At 37.4% G+C, this 14,455-nt stretch overlaps 1 protein-coding gene across 1 annotated transcript in view; it reads right to left on the bottom strand.

The window, feature by feature from the left end:
- The window catches only part of LOC138013112 (26S proteasome complex subunit SEM1-like), a 51,858-nt gene extending 38,187 nt beyond the window's left edge, over positions 1 to 13,671 (bottom strand). Inside the window, exons 1-2 of the mRNA XM_068860082.1 lie at positions 13,513 to 13,671; positions 4,385 to 4,481 (exon numbers count right to left, since the gene is read on the bottom strand). Of these exons, the coding sequence (XP_068716183.1) occupies positions 4,385 to 4,481; positions 13,513 to 13,588 (173 nt within the window). The 5' untranslated portion in view covers positions 13,589 to 13,671. The remainder of the gene's footprint in view (positions 1 to 4,384; positions 4,482 to 13,512) is intronic.
- Positions 13,672 to 14,455: the final 784 nt, after the last annotated feature.

Consider the following 14,455-nt stretch of genomic DNA (forward strand, 5'->3'; position numbering starts at 1 on the left):
TCACTTCATCTAAAAGCCATTTATATCATTACATTTAACATCGTCTTTTTATACCTCCAGATGCCAGATATCAAACGGAGCACCATAGTTAAGAAAATATGGTAACCCATTGATGTGAGAAAATTTGGTTTTATAGCCATGACGTCATGAACGTACGTCTGTCCACCCTTTCATGTATGCCAATGTGACCAGTACACAGTATTCTTCCGCCAAGATGGGGAGAACATAAATCTGGTGGCGGCCTCGCAGTATACATCAGAGACACATTCAAAGCGACACTCCTAAAAGACGCCACGGGAATTAGTGACGAAAATTTCCAACAGCTCTGGATAAAGGTTCAAGTTCGATAGTACAAATCAATTTTTATTTGTACTGTTTATAGACCACCTACTTGTAGCACCACATCAGCTTTCAGCAATAGTTTGTCAAGAAGTCTCCTGAATATGTTGCTGCTTGGCTATGACATTATCATTCTGGGTGACCTAAATTGTAACATTCTCGATGATACAGCGGATAGTCGAATTTTGAAAGACCTTTTCAATTTGACACAACTAGTGAAGGAACCGACTAGAATTACAGAAACAAAACGCTCGCTAATTGATGTTATTATCATGATTACCGATCCTACCCTAGCGGAGTCTTTCTCAGTCATTATGTCCTCAATAAGTGATCACAACTTAGTTGAAGTTGCATTGAGGATAAATCGCCCTAAAGCCAAAGCCAAATACGTCACTACAAGAAGCTATTCTGGGTACGCACCCGATAGCTTTCGCGAAGATCTCTCTCTTGTTTCGTGGCACATGGTATACTTCTTTGATGACATTGATTCCCAAGTGGAAACATTCAATTCTCTCTTCTTGGACGTGCTGGATCAGCAAGCGCCCTTCAAACATATAAAGATCAAGTCCCGCTCTAATCCGTTTGTAACACCAGAAATTAATTAAGCAGCTCATGAAGACCAGAGACCTTTGGCACAAGAAAGCCATTCAGACAAATGACAAACTATACTGGAACGGATATCGCTTCTTCCGACAAGAAGTGAAACACGAACTGAGGCTTGCTGAAAAAATCTATGTAAGAAACGAAATAGCTAACAGTAGAGGTAATGCAAACGCCACTTGGAAGATCTTAAATCGATGTATGTCTCGTGGTATTGCTAAACATCCAAGCACTTTTGAGGACCATGAGACTTTGGCAAATAAATTTAATAAGTATTTTACTTCAGTGGGAGAATTTACTGCCAAAAAAAGGGAATTTGATAACAAGGGAAAACGGTTTGGATAAAGATAAAGATTGTGGTCTTAGGGAAGAAAGTATTGACACTGGCCTGCATGTTGAAACAGAAGAATTTGAGTTTCAAGAGGTGAAAGAAATTGACGGCATGTCGGTTATTAAGAGTTTAGCTGCCAACAAAGCTCCAGGATATGATAAAATCTCTGCGCAAGTCCTGAAAGACAGTTGTGAGAGCATCGCACCTGTGATTTCTAGACAGGTGAATAATTCGTTTAATGTGGCTGCTTTTCCTAAAACATGGAAAATTGCTGAGGTGATACCTGTACCCAAAGAAGGAAACCCAGAAGAACCAGCCAACAACAGGCCGATTTCATTGTTACCCATCCTATCGAAAGTAAGTGAGAGACTGGCACACAAGCAGTTTGTGGAATTTTTGACAAAACATGATAAACTGTTGACTTATCAAAGTGGCAACAGGAAAATGCATTCGACAGAAACTGCCCTCATAAATGTTACAGATAACATTTTGAAAGCAATAATTGATGAAAAAGCAGTGTCATTACTAGTCCTGCTTGATATGTCAAAAGCTTTTGACAGCCTTAATCATAACCTGTTATTAAGAAAACTATGAAAACTGGGTCTCAAAACTTCTGCTGCTTCCTGGTTTAGTAGCTATCTATCCAGTAGATATCAGAGAGTACGATATGAAGATTCAGTCTCGGAATTGCTACCTTTAAACAAACGGAGTACCTCAGGGGTCAATCTTGGGTCCTGTGCTTTTTACAGTACTATCTACATTAATGAATGATTTAATCAGTGCTGTTACCCACAGTCAAGCCGCTGCATATGTTGATGATCAGACTCATCAAGTGCTATGGCCGCCGTAAATCAAGATCTTAGGAACATCCCATTCAGTAGATGGTGTGCAGAGAATTCTTTACTTATACACCCTGAGAAAACAAAATTAGTGGTTGTTGGCTCAGCACAACTTCTTAAGAGGCTACCTTATATCTCCTTATCTCTGTTGGGCAAAACTATCTCACCAGTTTCATTTGCTAAGGATCTTGTGGTATACGTTGATCAATATCTTAACTATGATGTACTCACCACTAAAACAGCCTCTAGTTGCATGAACCAGTTAGTACAGATAAGTAGAATTAAACACCTCTTAGACAGGAAAACACTTTTATTACTTATAAATAGTTTTGTTTTTAGTAAATTGTTTTATTGTTCCTCAGTGTGGGGGAACACATCTAAACGTAATCTACACAAACTACAGTTGGTACAAAATTTTGCTGCCAGAGTTGTATTAGGTTTAAGGAAATTGTGGTGGTCAACTAGAAAGCCTTCGCTACTTTGACCACCACACACATTTTATAACCTGTACTGTAATTATTTTATCTTGTAACCATGTGTTGTGACTATACTTTTCTTTCTATGTTAATGTTATGTAAATAGTGTGAAATAAATGAACCATGAACCATGAACCATGACCATACCTCTCAGGGGCGGAGATCTCTTAGATGGTTAGATGTTACGGAGAAGGTTTTATTTAATGATTTAGTTTTAGCATATAAATATGTAAATGGTTTAGCTCCAGACTATTTAGGGAAACATTTTGTTAAGCATTCAGCAGTTCATAACAGGAACACAAGGGGATGTAATAATTTTGTGATACCTGGATGCAGATTGTCGATGGGACAAAGGGCATTTTATTTTCGCGGTCCACGGGAATGGAATGGGCTACCTGACAACATCAAGAATACTAAAGAGATACTTTTAAGCGGACACTTTTTAATAATATGTTCTATATGAAGTAATTTTGGACAACATCAAGAATTCTAAAGAAATTGATATTTTTAATAATATGTTCTATACGAAGTAATTTTGGATATATTTTGAATGATTTTGAATATATCTTGATTTTAATTAAATTACTGTAAATAAGTTTTCTTCTTTTTTTAACATTGTGACTGAAAAGCCCTGTTAAAGGGAGTCTCAATAGAAGTATGTATGTATGTATGTACACATGTAAACCATATCACAGGCTCAAGTTAAAAGCTCAGCCAGGAGGCAATACTCCATTTGACACTGTAACTAGTTGACAGCATATATCTTTGATATTGGACATCAATGTTATGGTCAATTGACACCTGTCAAAACAAGGTATCCACTGACCAGTGTCACGTAACCATATTGCGGGCTCAAGTTGGACCTTATCGAGGTCAGCTGTTTTTTTTTTTTTAAAGTTGACCGCTGACAGGAAAAACCTATGAAGAAGTTGAATCTACTCTAGTGACTCAGGGCCAACAAGCATTGTTATGGTATAGGAACAACTTTCTCTTGACAAATCCAGATAAGTTGCAGTCTCTTACAATTAACCCAAGAAACATAGATGCAGATAAGAAGGGCAGCGTTCTCACCATCGCCAATGACGAGATCATGAAAATACATGACTTGTTCATTGCTTGAGACAATCTTTAACAAGGAAAGGTTTATACTGGCAGATTGGAAGAAAAGTGAAATTGTGCCCATGTACAAAATGGGGACCCTTTAGACTGTGGCAAATATAGGGCAATAAAGCTACTGGAACACATTGTGACAGTGCTACAGTACCATGTAGTTATGACATGGCTTATGATAGAATTCAGAGAGAGCTTGTTTTTTGGTGTCCACACAAAAGAAATGTGCCTGAATATCTGATTTAAGTGTTCAGGCAACACACAAAAAAGGCAGAAACTGTTGCCAGAACAGGTCAAGGACAAACAAATGCATTTAAACTGTATGTAGGGTTGCAACAAGGATTACATGTACTGCAGCACTGTTCTTCCTTGTCCTTCCTTGTTGCTGGTTCTCAACAAAATCAGTCAAAGTACATGTATTAAATAGAAGGGGTGTGCCATGAGAGTTATTGTTTGCAGGGAACTTGGTGGTGGTAGGAGAGACAAGAGGAACTTTGGGTGAACTGGTTGAAGTAGCAGGAAGTTATGACTTGATACAAATTCACTGGTACATGTAAAGTAAATAAATAGTTGTTCTCTAAACAACTACTCACATTTCACTCTAAATATGATCAGTCCAAGTCCCAAATAAATTGAGTGAGTTGCTGGTTTGAACATTATATATTCTATTCGGTCCATACACACTGTACCTTAACTGGTTGGAGAAATCATCTTCCACAGTATCATCATCCCAATTGTCTTCCCACACATGAATGTCGCCCTGGTCTTCGTCAATTGCTGTCCACTCTAAAACCATCACAATTATTAAAACAATAATTATTATTGTATATAATAATAATTATTCTCCTTCAGAAATTAATAAATAAATATTAAATATATTAAATGAAGAAGTATAAGATGTATTGAAGCGTTTAATAAACAAGCAGGAGTGTTTTATCTGGTTTTAAACCATAAGGTGAACCTCAGTGTTTTAGGCTTGATAAAACACAACCTGCAAGCTTATTGAACAGCTTCAGAAGCACTCCACAAGATACTCGTCCCTCTGGAGTCCTAACAAAGGTTCAAATTGTGAAAGGAGAACATTAGCATACAAGAAAAACAAGCTATTGCTTATCAGTATGCTTTATACAGAGAATGCTAACAAGGAGTGTTTTATCAGTTTGCACGTCACGTTTCATCTGTGACCTGACAGGCTGTTTTGCTCATATAGTTACAATACACCCAATGCTTTCAAGTAGTAGACCAAGGAATATCTCAAGAGTAATTTGTATTTTCTTGGTAAAGGCTTGTGTGTATACCAAGAAAAATGCAAGTGACGAGTGGGATATTCCACAGTATACCACGAGAAAGGGTTGTATCACAATTTTATACCATACCATAGGTTATTCTTGGAGGATGTCTAGGAGAATGATGATCCCGTAGAGTTTTACACCGGGGTACCTACAGCTATCAACAAGCAATTCCTGACCACTCCTTGTCGCGCGTTACTTACAATCATTTCTGATTCAAAATATTCAGTGGCAGGTAATTCAGCAGTTGAGCTTGAAATTCAGAAATATTCATTCCTCTGAATTGTTAAGATTAACTTAAATTAATGCTTCAACGCCCACACGATAGACGAGTTCAATGAAGCCTCTGCCAATTTGGCGAGTTAAAACGTAAATAAACTAAGCTGCTTCCATCACGCAAGCGAGAGCGATAGCTCATGAAATACGTTGTTCCATTCGAACTGCTTATTAATGCAGAGTTTCGCGCCAGCCAACATGATATGAGGACCCTTCTTAAGTAAACCCGCTGACCGGGTATTGTCATTTTTGCGTTCCTTTTCAATTGCAGAATGGTTCCTTCGAGCGGTTCCTTCATCGTTAGCATTAAAGTTAATTTTGTTCATCGAGAAGGCTGTTTCTTCAATTAACACGTTTGTAACAAATGGAGAGCCACGTTGCCCGAACGGCTGACAATTACTTGTAAAGTTAATTGTTTTCTTCCATCTTTCGGTCGATCAGATCCAAATAACTTTCGCGTTTCTTTCAAAGCCGGCCGCTCGACGAGTGGCGTCACCGTTACAGTCCAAAGCGCCTTACCGTGGCCACCCAACAAACTTTCACATTTGACAACTACGTGTAAATACGTCAACTCAACAACCCATGCAACGGTGTTTAACTTTCAACCGTGTGAACTTTGCAAGGAGGGGTGACTGTCAATCAAATTCGCACACCCTGATTTGCGTATAACTTTCAAAAAAACTTTGTTAGGTGGCCACGGTAAGGCTCGTCGCACTGTAAGACGAGTTTTCCTAAACACGTGTAAATTTCTTGATAGAATTTCAGCTGATCTTTATAACATCTGTATTAAACGGATCTCAAACTACTTTTAGAAATCTTGTCGTTTGCCGGAAAAAGAAAAAAACGATCAACGCTTTTTTTAATGCGACTTTATTATAATCGAATGTGCCAAACATCGCAGATTGTAAATACGCATATACTAATTATCGCTGCGATTGATCCTCAAGAATATGCAGATTTCTTTGATAGCATCTGCTCCAAATAAAAGCATACTGCGTCCTCTCTTAACCGTGGCGTAAATCAACCGGAAAAAATCTAGGTGAAACCTCGGCTTTCGGATTCCGTGCACGAGGTTTTACCTCGGTCAAACTGGGGATTGAACCTGCGGTTTCACCCAGTCACAACTGCGGTAAATGCACAAATAGTTTCGAGTGGTACTGTACATGTACATTAGGATGTTTTCACTTGTTGGTGAACTGTATCACACCAGAGTCTCAAAAGCTTAAATACTGAGATAAAAACAATACCAAACTTCACCCATTGCCAAACCAGGGCCAAAAAGAACTCTTAATTTGTGGTATGTCTTGTTAGGCTGAGGCTGGGATTGATGGGGAGGCCCAGGTCAGCCGAATATTTACAACCTGGGCTTCCTTTTTCCGACAATATTTAAGGAAACTTTGGTACTTTGGCCTAGTAAGGATGAGATTAAGCAAAATCTCCCTTCCTCTTTCAAACACAATCCAATCACAAGGAAGATAAATTATAGATTGCACTGAGGTGTTCATTGAGAAGCCAACCTCACCATACACTGTATGCTCAGAGGGCAATATGGAGTGAGTACAAAGAGCAGAACACTATAAAGGCATTAGCTGGGATTACTCCTTCAGGCTAATCAGTCAGTTTCCTGCCTAAATTTTAGACTGGCAGCACAAGTGACAGGAAAATTACACAAAAAGTCAGTTGATTGACCTGCTGGAGGAAAGAGACTCTGTCATGGCTGATAGGGGTTTCAAAGTATGGAATTTGTTGACCAAGAAAAAAGTTTATCTGAATATACCTCCCTTTTCTAAAAAAGGCAAGAGTAAACTTTCTTTCCAAGATTTTCGGGCGGAAAATTTTCTTTACCGACCAAGTGGTTATAAAGGTCCGTGAAAGTAAACTCTGGAATACACGTATTCGTAAAGTTGTTTGTCCAACCTTCCAACATTTTTGGCACATGTATCCTTTCTGAGTTATTGATTTGTTGAAGTGTTTCGGGCAACTTATAGAGTTCTGTATGAAGACGCCATGTCCACCAATTTATGCCATACATGTATGTGGTGGTTGGTACTCAACGAAAACATCTGGTCGAATCTGGAGTTCACTTTAAAATGAATGCGCTTACTTTTCACCCATGAGATAAAATTAATGTATATCACTGAACACATCTTCTAATGTACTTGAAATGCTCAAACTGCTAAGATTAATGGGGATAGACATTTGTTTTCAAATCATGGTGTCACGCAAGGGGACAATCCGGAAATTCAAAATGCTGTAAATTTAATGTATTTTCCAAACGAATGTTGTCACGGAATTGGTACACCTAACTTTTAAAAAGACTAGATGCTCCACAAGCATAAACTGGGATGCCTGTGGTACGTGTTTGCTAAAAATAGAAGGCACTGAGTTGGGCACGTTACATTGTTTACAAAGCTTTGTTCGCCGATCGACACAAAAGAAATTGAAAATTTCTTTTGAGTTGAAAATTTTAAACGCAAATTTTAACCCGGTGGTCAAACAATCAAACGCTTCCAATAATTTATGCGTCATCGAGTTGCGAACTTCAGATTGTGTATGATATCTAGGTTGTGGAATAAAGTTAATTGTAGTTTTATTCTGCATAATTATCACTGGTTGCTGTAAATGTTTGTGTGTGATCATGTTTCATATTGCACACTCCAAAATTTCTGTGGTTGGCTAGAAATTTTAGCAACGCACAATGGACATTGTTATTGTTACGAATTTCTCCACCAAATGGTTCGATTTTTCAACAAAATCTTCGCTTGTTCATGTATGAAGAATTTATTTTCATCGGAATTTTTGTACGTAAGCCAGATGCATGTGTTTATTGACGCTTAAACGTCGTCTCCTTACGGCAATTTTGACGTGTATTTTTTATTGATAATTATTATTGATAATTATTGAGTCTATCACTAGTTTCCTAATCCAAACAAAATTTAATGAAGAAAAACAGATCCCTAAATGATGGACGATCAGTTAAAGGTGTGATAAAGAAACGTTCATGGATCGATTCAAAGTCAATTCCATGCACTCGTTATGTTTGCACAGAAGATCGCCGGTACAACTACGCATTGTTTTCATTACAAATTTTTTCCACCAAATGGTCGATGTTTCAACCAAATAATCACTTGTTCCTATATGAAGAATTTTTTTGCATCGGAAATTTCCGCATGAAAACCAGATAATTGTTGACTGTCGCTTAAACATCGTCTCCTTGCGGCAATTTCAACGATTCCATACAATTGAACAAATCAAAAACCGTGTAAGCCAACTCACGCAACTGCAGAGAGATAATTCATACACGATTTGACTGATTTCGCGTAACACATTAGTTCTTAATTTATGCCAAAAATTTACGCTTCGATCACTCTCACGACGCGATTAGCACGCGACAGGAATCACGTAGCGCGCAGGAATTGCATAGCGTGCGACGCAAATAACGTCGCACAGGAAACATGACGTGAGGTGGTAACTACTTTTGAGCGGTACTGTACTTTTTAGCCAAGAAACCTCCCTCTTTTGTTTTTTAATTTTGTTGTGATATTTGACTGAATATTTACATTTATTATATAAGTACTGAGATTTACTCAGTGCAAACTCACCGAATAAAAATAGTCTCTCTCTGATGAGAAGCAATCTCATTGGTCATACGATTTTTCTCACTAGTGAAAAATATCGTATGACCAATCAGAAGCCTGATACGATTTTTTTCACAAGTGAGAAAATTCGTATCGGTTTTTCCCGCCTTTTTTCCGGCCTTTCCCGGCCACAGTTCATTCAGGACCATTCAGATCAAATAATGATCAAATAAATGTGATCAGCACATCACTGAGCCTTTGAAGAAAAATCTTCGTCTGAAGTGAAAGCATTGTACCCGTTAAAAACAGAAAATCGTACCCAACAGAACTGAAGATGTGGATATTACATGAATTTATATTGTATTGTCACATGCCAGCAACCGTGTTTGATTTCACTGTCACGCTGAAAATGCACGCCAAAAAATCATTCTTTACTGCTGAATTTACAACAAAAGAACTCAATCTGCAAAATTCTCAGCCTTAAATGATGAATTTCTGCGCAAAACTGCTAACGATGAGCCCTTTGCTAAAGAGTTGTGTTTTAAGTGCAACGAATACGCAATGCGGCTTGGACACCAAAGTTGTTTCTATTTTTCACTATCGGTGAGTGTCATGCTTTACTTAAGAATTCACATCCAAAACGACAAAAGGAGTTCAATACTCAATTTGAAATGATGAATGGCTGTACAAAACTGCTAATGACGACCCCTTTGCTTGCGAGTAACGTTTTGACAAAAGTAAACTTGATGAATTTTTTTTGGCTTTAAAACACAAATATCCAGCCAGAAGGACTTTGCGCCATTAGAATAAGCGTATGGTGAGATTTTTTGCTCGTTTAGTGATGCACCGACCAGCAAAAATGCAAATTATTTTCACATTTACCACACCGCAAACGACTGAGACTAAACAAAGACAAGGCGACAAAAGAAAGACAAAAGGTGAGCTCATAAATACTAATGAGCCTTTTTGCGTATGTGTTGATGCACATCTGCGTTTTTTTTTTGACGCGTTTACGCGTTTTGCGTTTGTGAGTTTTTTGCGTATATTTTGGTTCGCTTATTTCCCAGCTGCACTGTATCTTTGACGAGGGCGTGTTTTTGGTGCGTGTGTTATTAACGCAAACGCATGTGCGCAATTTTCTTATGTTCATTTTACGCGCGTTTTTTGAAACGCTTATTTCTGGTCGGCATTGTATTTTTCACTGCCTGTCTTGCTTGTACAATAGGCCATTTCCGAGTTCATATCCGCCTCCTCTTCAAAGCGAGTCTAAGTGCAAAGTTTTTGTGATGGTTAATTAGTTTGACTTTACATATGAATGAAAACTAATTTTCATAAGAAAAACTTTGCACTTCTATAGACTCGCTTTGAAGAGGAGGCAGACATGAACTCGGAAATGGCCTATTGACTTTCCATTCTTGAGCTCCATAAGGGTATATTTTGTTTAAAGATCCACTATATAAAATGCCATTCACGTTACAATGACTTTTGACGCCATTACAGGTTAATTAAATAATCTACTGAGTCCACTGGATAAAATCTACGCATTTCTACTACCCCCTAAAACCTACCAAAAATACGCGCAAATGACTCTACCCACAAAGACACTACTTAGCAGGGGAGTGTCAGGAAAGACTTTTCCCAACATGGAAAGAACAAAAAAAGAAAAAGAAAAGAAAACAGTACTACTAAATGCTACTCATTTTCTGACTGGTTTGCCATACTGGCAACCCAGTAATAATTATATTTCTAGGTCATCTCTGTAACTTACTCAGTAGAACGAGGGGAACATGAACCAAGCAAATTACGTAATAACACGGTGCGCAGTGTTATGGACAAACACAACGAATTAAAAGCAATAGCACAAAGGTTTATTGAACAGAAAATGCTCAAAATTCCTAGTGACACAGCCTTGCAACTTGAAACGACGAGAATATATTAAAATCGACTGACCATAGGTCGCAGAGTTAAGAGGTAGAACACAAAGTCGTAAGGACGATGAAAGGTGATAAAGGCAAAACAGAAACTAATTTACCTAACTACCTATATAAAAGTAACAAAAAGGTATGTACCTATAGAAGGCTAAGGCAAACGCTAATAATTTCAAATACATGTAGCACATCAATGAAATACAACACAAAATAAGATCAAACTAGCTGATTAAAAATCTATAGGATACGATGATAGAAATTTGACAATGATCACATTAGTGTAGATTCATCAATAAATCCATGTTGAGGACTAACGATTAAAAACTGATCACTGAAAACTACATACTAAAGCAAATAAGTATATTTAAGACAAGCAAAACTTAAACTTAAAACCAAAACTAAATACTGGAAAAAACTAAATCAAGAAAATAGTAAAACTAAATCACTTTGGTTTGCACACTCACCAATGCTAATCTTGACTAAAAGCTCTATAGGGAACTTGACAATGAGTGTAGAATAGAACTAAAATCCAGATGGATGAAGAAGTTGACCGTACGAAGTCTACGCTAGAACTGAACTACCACTGAAAACACTAAAACTTATGACTAGTAAAACGTGCCTGAGACAACCTAGAAATCATTACGCATTTCTTATGCTGGTGTTAGGGTAAAGAATTCGCAACCATAATAGCAATGACTAAACATTATCTATGAAGGTGATAACCCTTGAAGAAATACCGAAACACATACTAGCGATAATGTAAAAAATAAACGATATAACATCTTGCTTCAAACCAACAATCTTCAACCTCGTAAATTAAAATACAGAAGACCTCACTACTTTTATTTTAGAATTTGATGACTTCATTGTGAAAACCATCTATTTGTGTGGAATCAACAGTTTCTGATAATTATATATGTAGAAGGTCTGTTATTTTTAAACGAAATCAATGCCATACAAAACAATGAGATACTTACTGTACCCAAGTTTGTTGATGATACAACATCTATTCCCTGTTACAGTATGTTCTTCCTCCCAAAACAACAAAAATCCTCAGATTTTGGCAATTTGTCCTGCCTTTGCTGTAGTTTTTCTCACAGTATCACCTTTACGATTATTATTATTATTATTAACTTTCCATTTTCCAACTCCACAAAGGCATACTGATCTTAGACTGTTCTTAAAATTAGAAAAATTAGCTTACAATGTAGTTTCAAATTCAAATTTATAAGGTTCAGTATGATCTTAAAATTAGAGCCTTAAAATAAGACAGACTTTCTTAATCTAAAACAGATTCTGTGTGATCTTAAAATTAGAACCCCAAAATAAGAAATTTCTCCTTATTTTAAAAGTGGTGACGTGCCTGGAAGAAACTTACGTAATTTACATTTGAAAAGGACATAGTTTGTACGTATCACCCACTGGCTTGAAGGGGCTAGGCCAGCCTTTAAATGTGTAGGTCTTGGCCTACATTTTTTTTGTTTTCTTAACTTTCATAAAAGTAATTTTACAAACCTTGAAATGAAAAACTCTTTCATGGTATGGCCTTAATTAAGAGACAGGCCTACAACAATTCGAAAATATGTCTTTCCATCTTTAAGGACCAGTTTCCAGTTAGGTGGAACGGCACAAAAAAAGCCTTGTTGGAGGAGATAATCCGACAAGCAGAGATTTTTCTTTTTGATATTAAAAACGTTTTGGCACTGCATGGTATTATGTGGTCCCAAGCACTCTAGATCATAACAATATTATTGTTAATATTATTACCTTAATAAAAAAGTCAATTGAAGGGGAATAAGCATAATAGTCGTACGTGACTATTTTTCGTATTTTTTTTCTGATTGCATATGGCTTGAGAGCTTCACAGACTGCAGGGGTCACCTTGAGTTTTAAAAGGTTGGTTGCAAAGCCTCACAGTTTAGTTGCCTGAGAGAGAAACAGATACAGGCTACGAAAGAAAGACAAAGAAGGGAACATTTGGCAGATGTCATGCAAAAACAAGAACAACCATCGAAGAAGAGCATGCAGCGTACCATATCAACATCCTCTGCAGTCCAAGATTCGACTGCGTGAATTACCGACTATACAAGGGAAAAAATTACTTGGATAGACTCACAATTACATTGTAAAGACTTGACAAGGACTGAGATCCATAACTATATTGTAATTTCCATATCTGGAAGACTCTTCCAGATCAGTTATAGATCTTAAATTTAAGGTCTTACATGTATATTGAGAAAAAAAGGTTCTTATTCTCGAAACAAAATTGATCTGAAATCAAGAAAAGTTCTAAAATCTTAAAATAAGGTAAATTCTAGATTTTTTCTTATTTTCAACAGTCTAATTTGAGCTAAAATTAAGAAAATTTCTGAAACATTTTACGCTTACTACCGGAAAAAAAAACGAGAACTTTTGTCCTTAAATTAAGAAATCAGGTTTTCGATTGTAAAGTACAGAATACAAGGCCACTTTTGAAATAAGTTTTTTTTCAGAGCCGCGGAGCCACCGAGCCACTCATATATATACCTTACTCGTCCTTCAAACATTGAACTTTACTGCCGAGCCGCGGAACCACTGAAAGATATACCTTACTCGTTCTTTTAAACATTGAATTTCACTCAATGATTAAAACCGTATTCCTTCCTACATGTATATAAACATTGACCGCGGAGCCAGCTCATAATACTGCTTCAAAAATGGCCCTGTATTCTATAGTTCCTCCAAACGAAACCAAAAAGCGAAATACCTTCAGCGGTAAACTCTTCAAATTCATCGTCTTCTTCTAGTAATCCTAGATCAGTTTTCTTCGCAACCCCCGCCATTGTTATCTCGGAAAGGAGAAGAAACTTTAGTAGAAGAGACTGGGCTCTACACTGGAACCCAGGTGCGCTCAAGTGCACTCTCTTCAATGCTCTCTTCTCTTTGTCTCTCCCTCAATTGAAGGATTATTGTTCATTGTCACTTTCTTCCAAACTAGACCCTCCGTGAGGGTACACTGGGTTACCTGTGGTACGTGCACCGTTCCAGACAATTTTTTTCAAGTTGGGCGGTCATTAAGAAGTCATACCAGACGAGGCCCTTTGGCTCACAGGTCCTCACACGTTCGTACGACGAAACAGACCTGTCCTTGCGTAATATGTAGCTCTAACAGTGCACGATATTGTTTTGGTATTGTCTATCATTGTAGTGCCATGGTAGAAGTCTTGGGTAAATAGTCCGAGAAGACATGTGGTTACTAGCAAAGTACTGAACCCAGAAAGATTGAAGAAAATAAATGGGAAGTGAGAAACACTGGCTTCTGGGCTGACATGTTGATAAACTTCTTTTGACCACAAGTTTGAGCGTGCCCTCTGAGCATCTGACAGCTTTGTAATACCGAAGTCTACTGAAGTTAATCCCTAGGGGTTGGGCAGGGTTAGTGTTTGGATGGGAGACCAAAATAATATACCCCTCATAAAACAGAAGCATCGGACCGAAAATACTATTAACGCTAACAAATGCGAACCCAGCAAGGTACAGATTTTGTTAGCTTGCTTTATGCAAAAACAAATATTGATACAAAAGTAAATAAATATTGATACACAGTTTTTAGAAAGAGCAGAAGGAAGTTTCCAGGACGATCGATCGAGAATAACATATTTACGACATGAAAACAACATTTATTTTGAACCGTGAATATAGAATATAAA

The sequence above is a fragment of the Montipora foliosa genome, chromosome 8 (genome assembly GCF_036669935.1).
Source record: "Montipora foliosa isolate CH-2021 chromosome 8, ASM3666993v2, whole genome shotgun sequence".
Taxonomy (NCBI): domain Eukaryota; kingdom Metazoa; phylum Cnidaria; class Anthozoa; order Scleractinia; family Acroporidae; genus Montipora; species Montipora foliosa.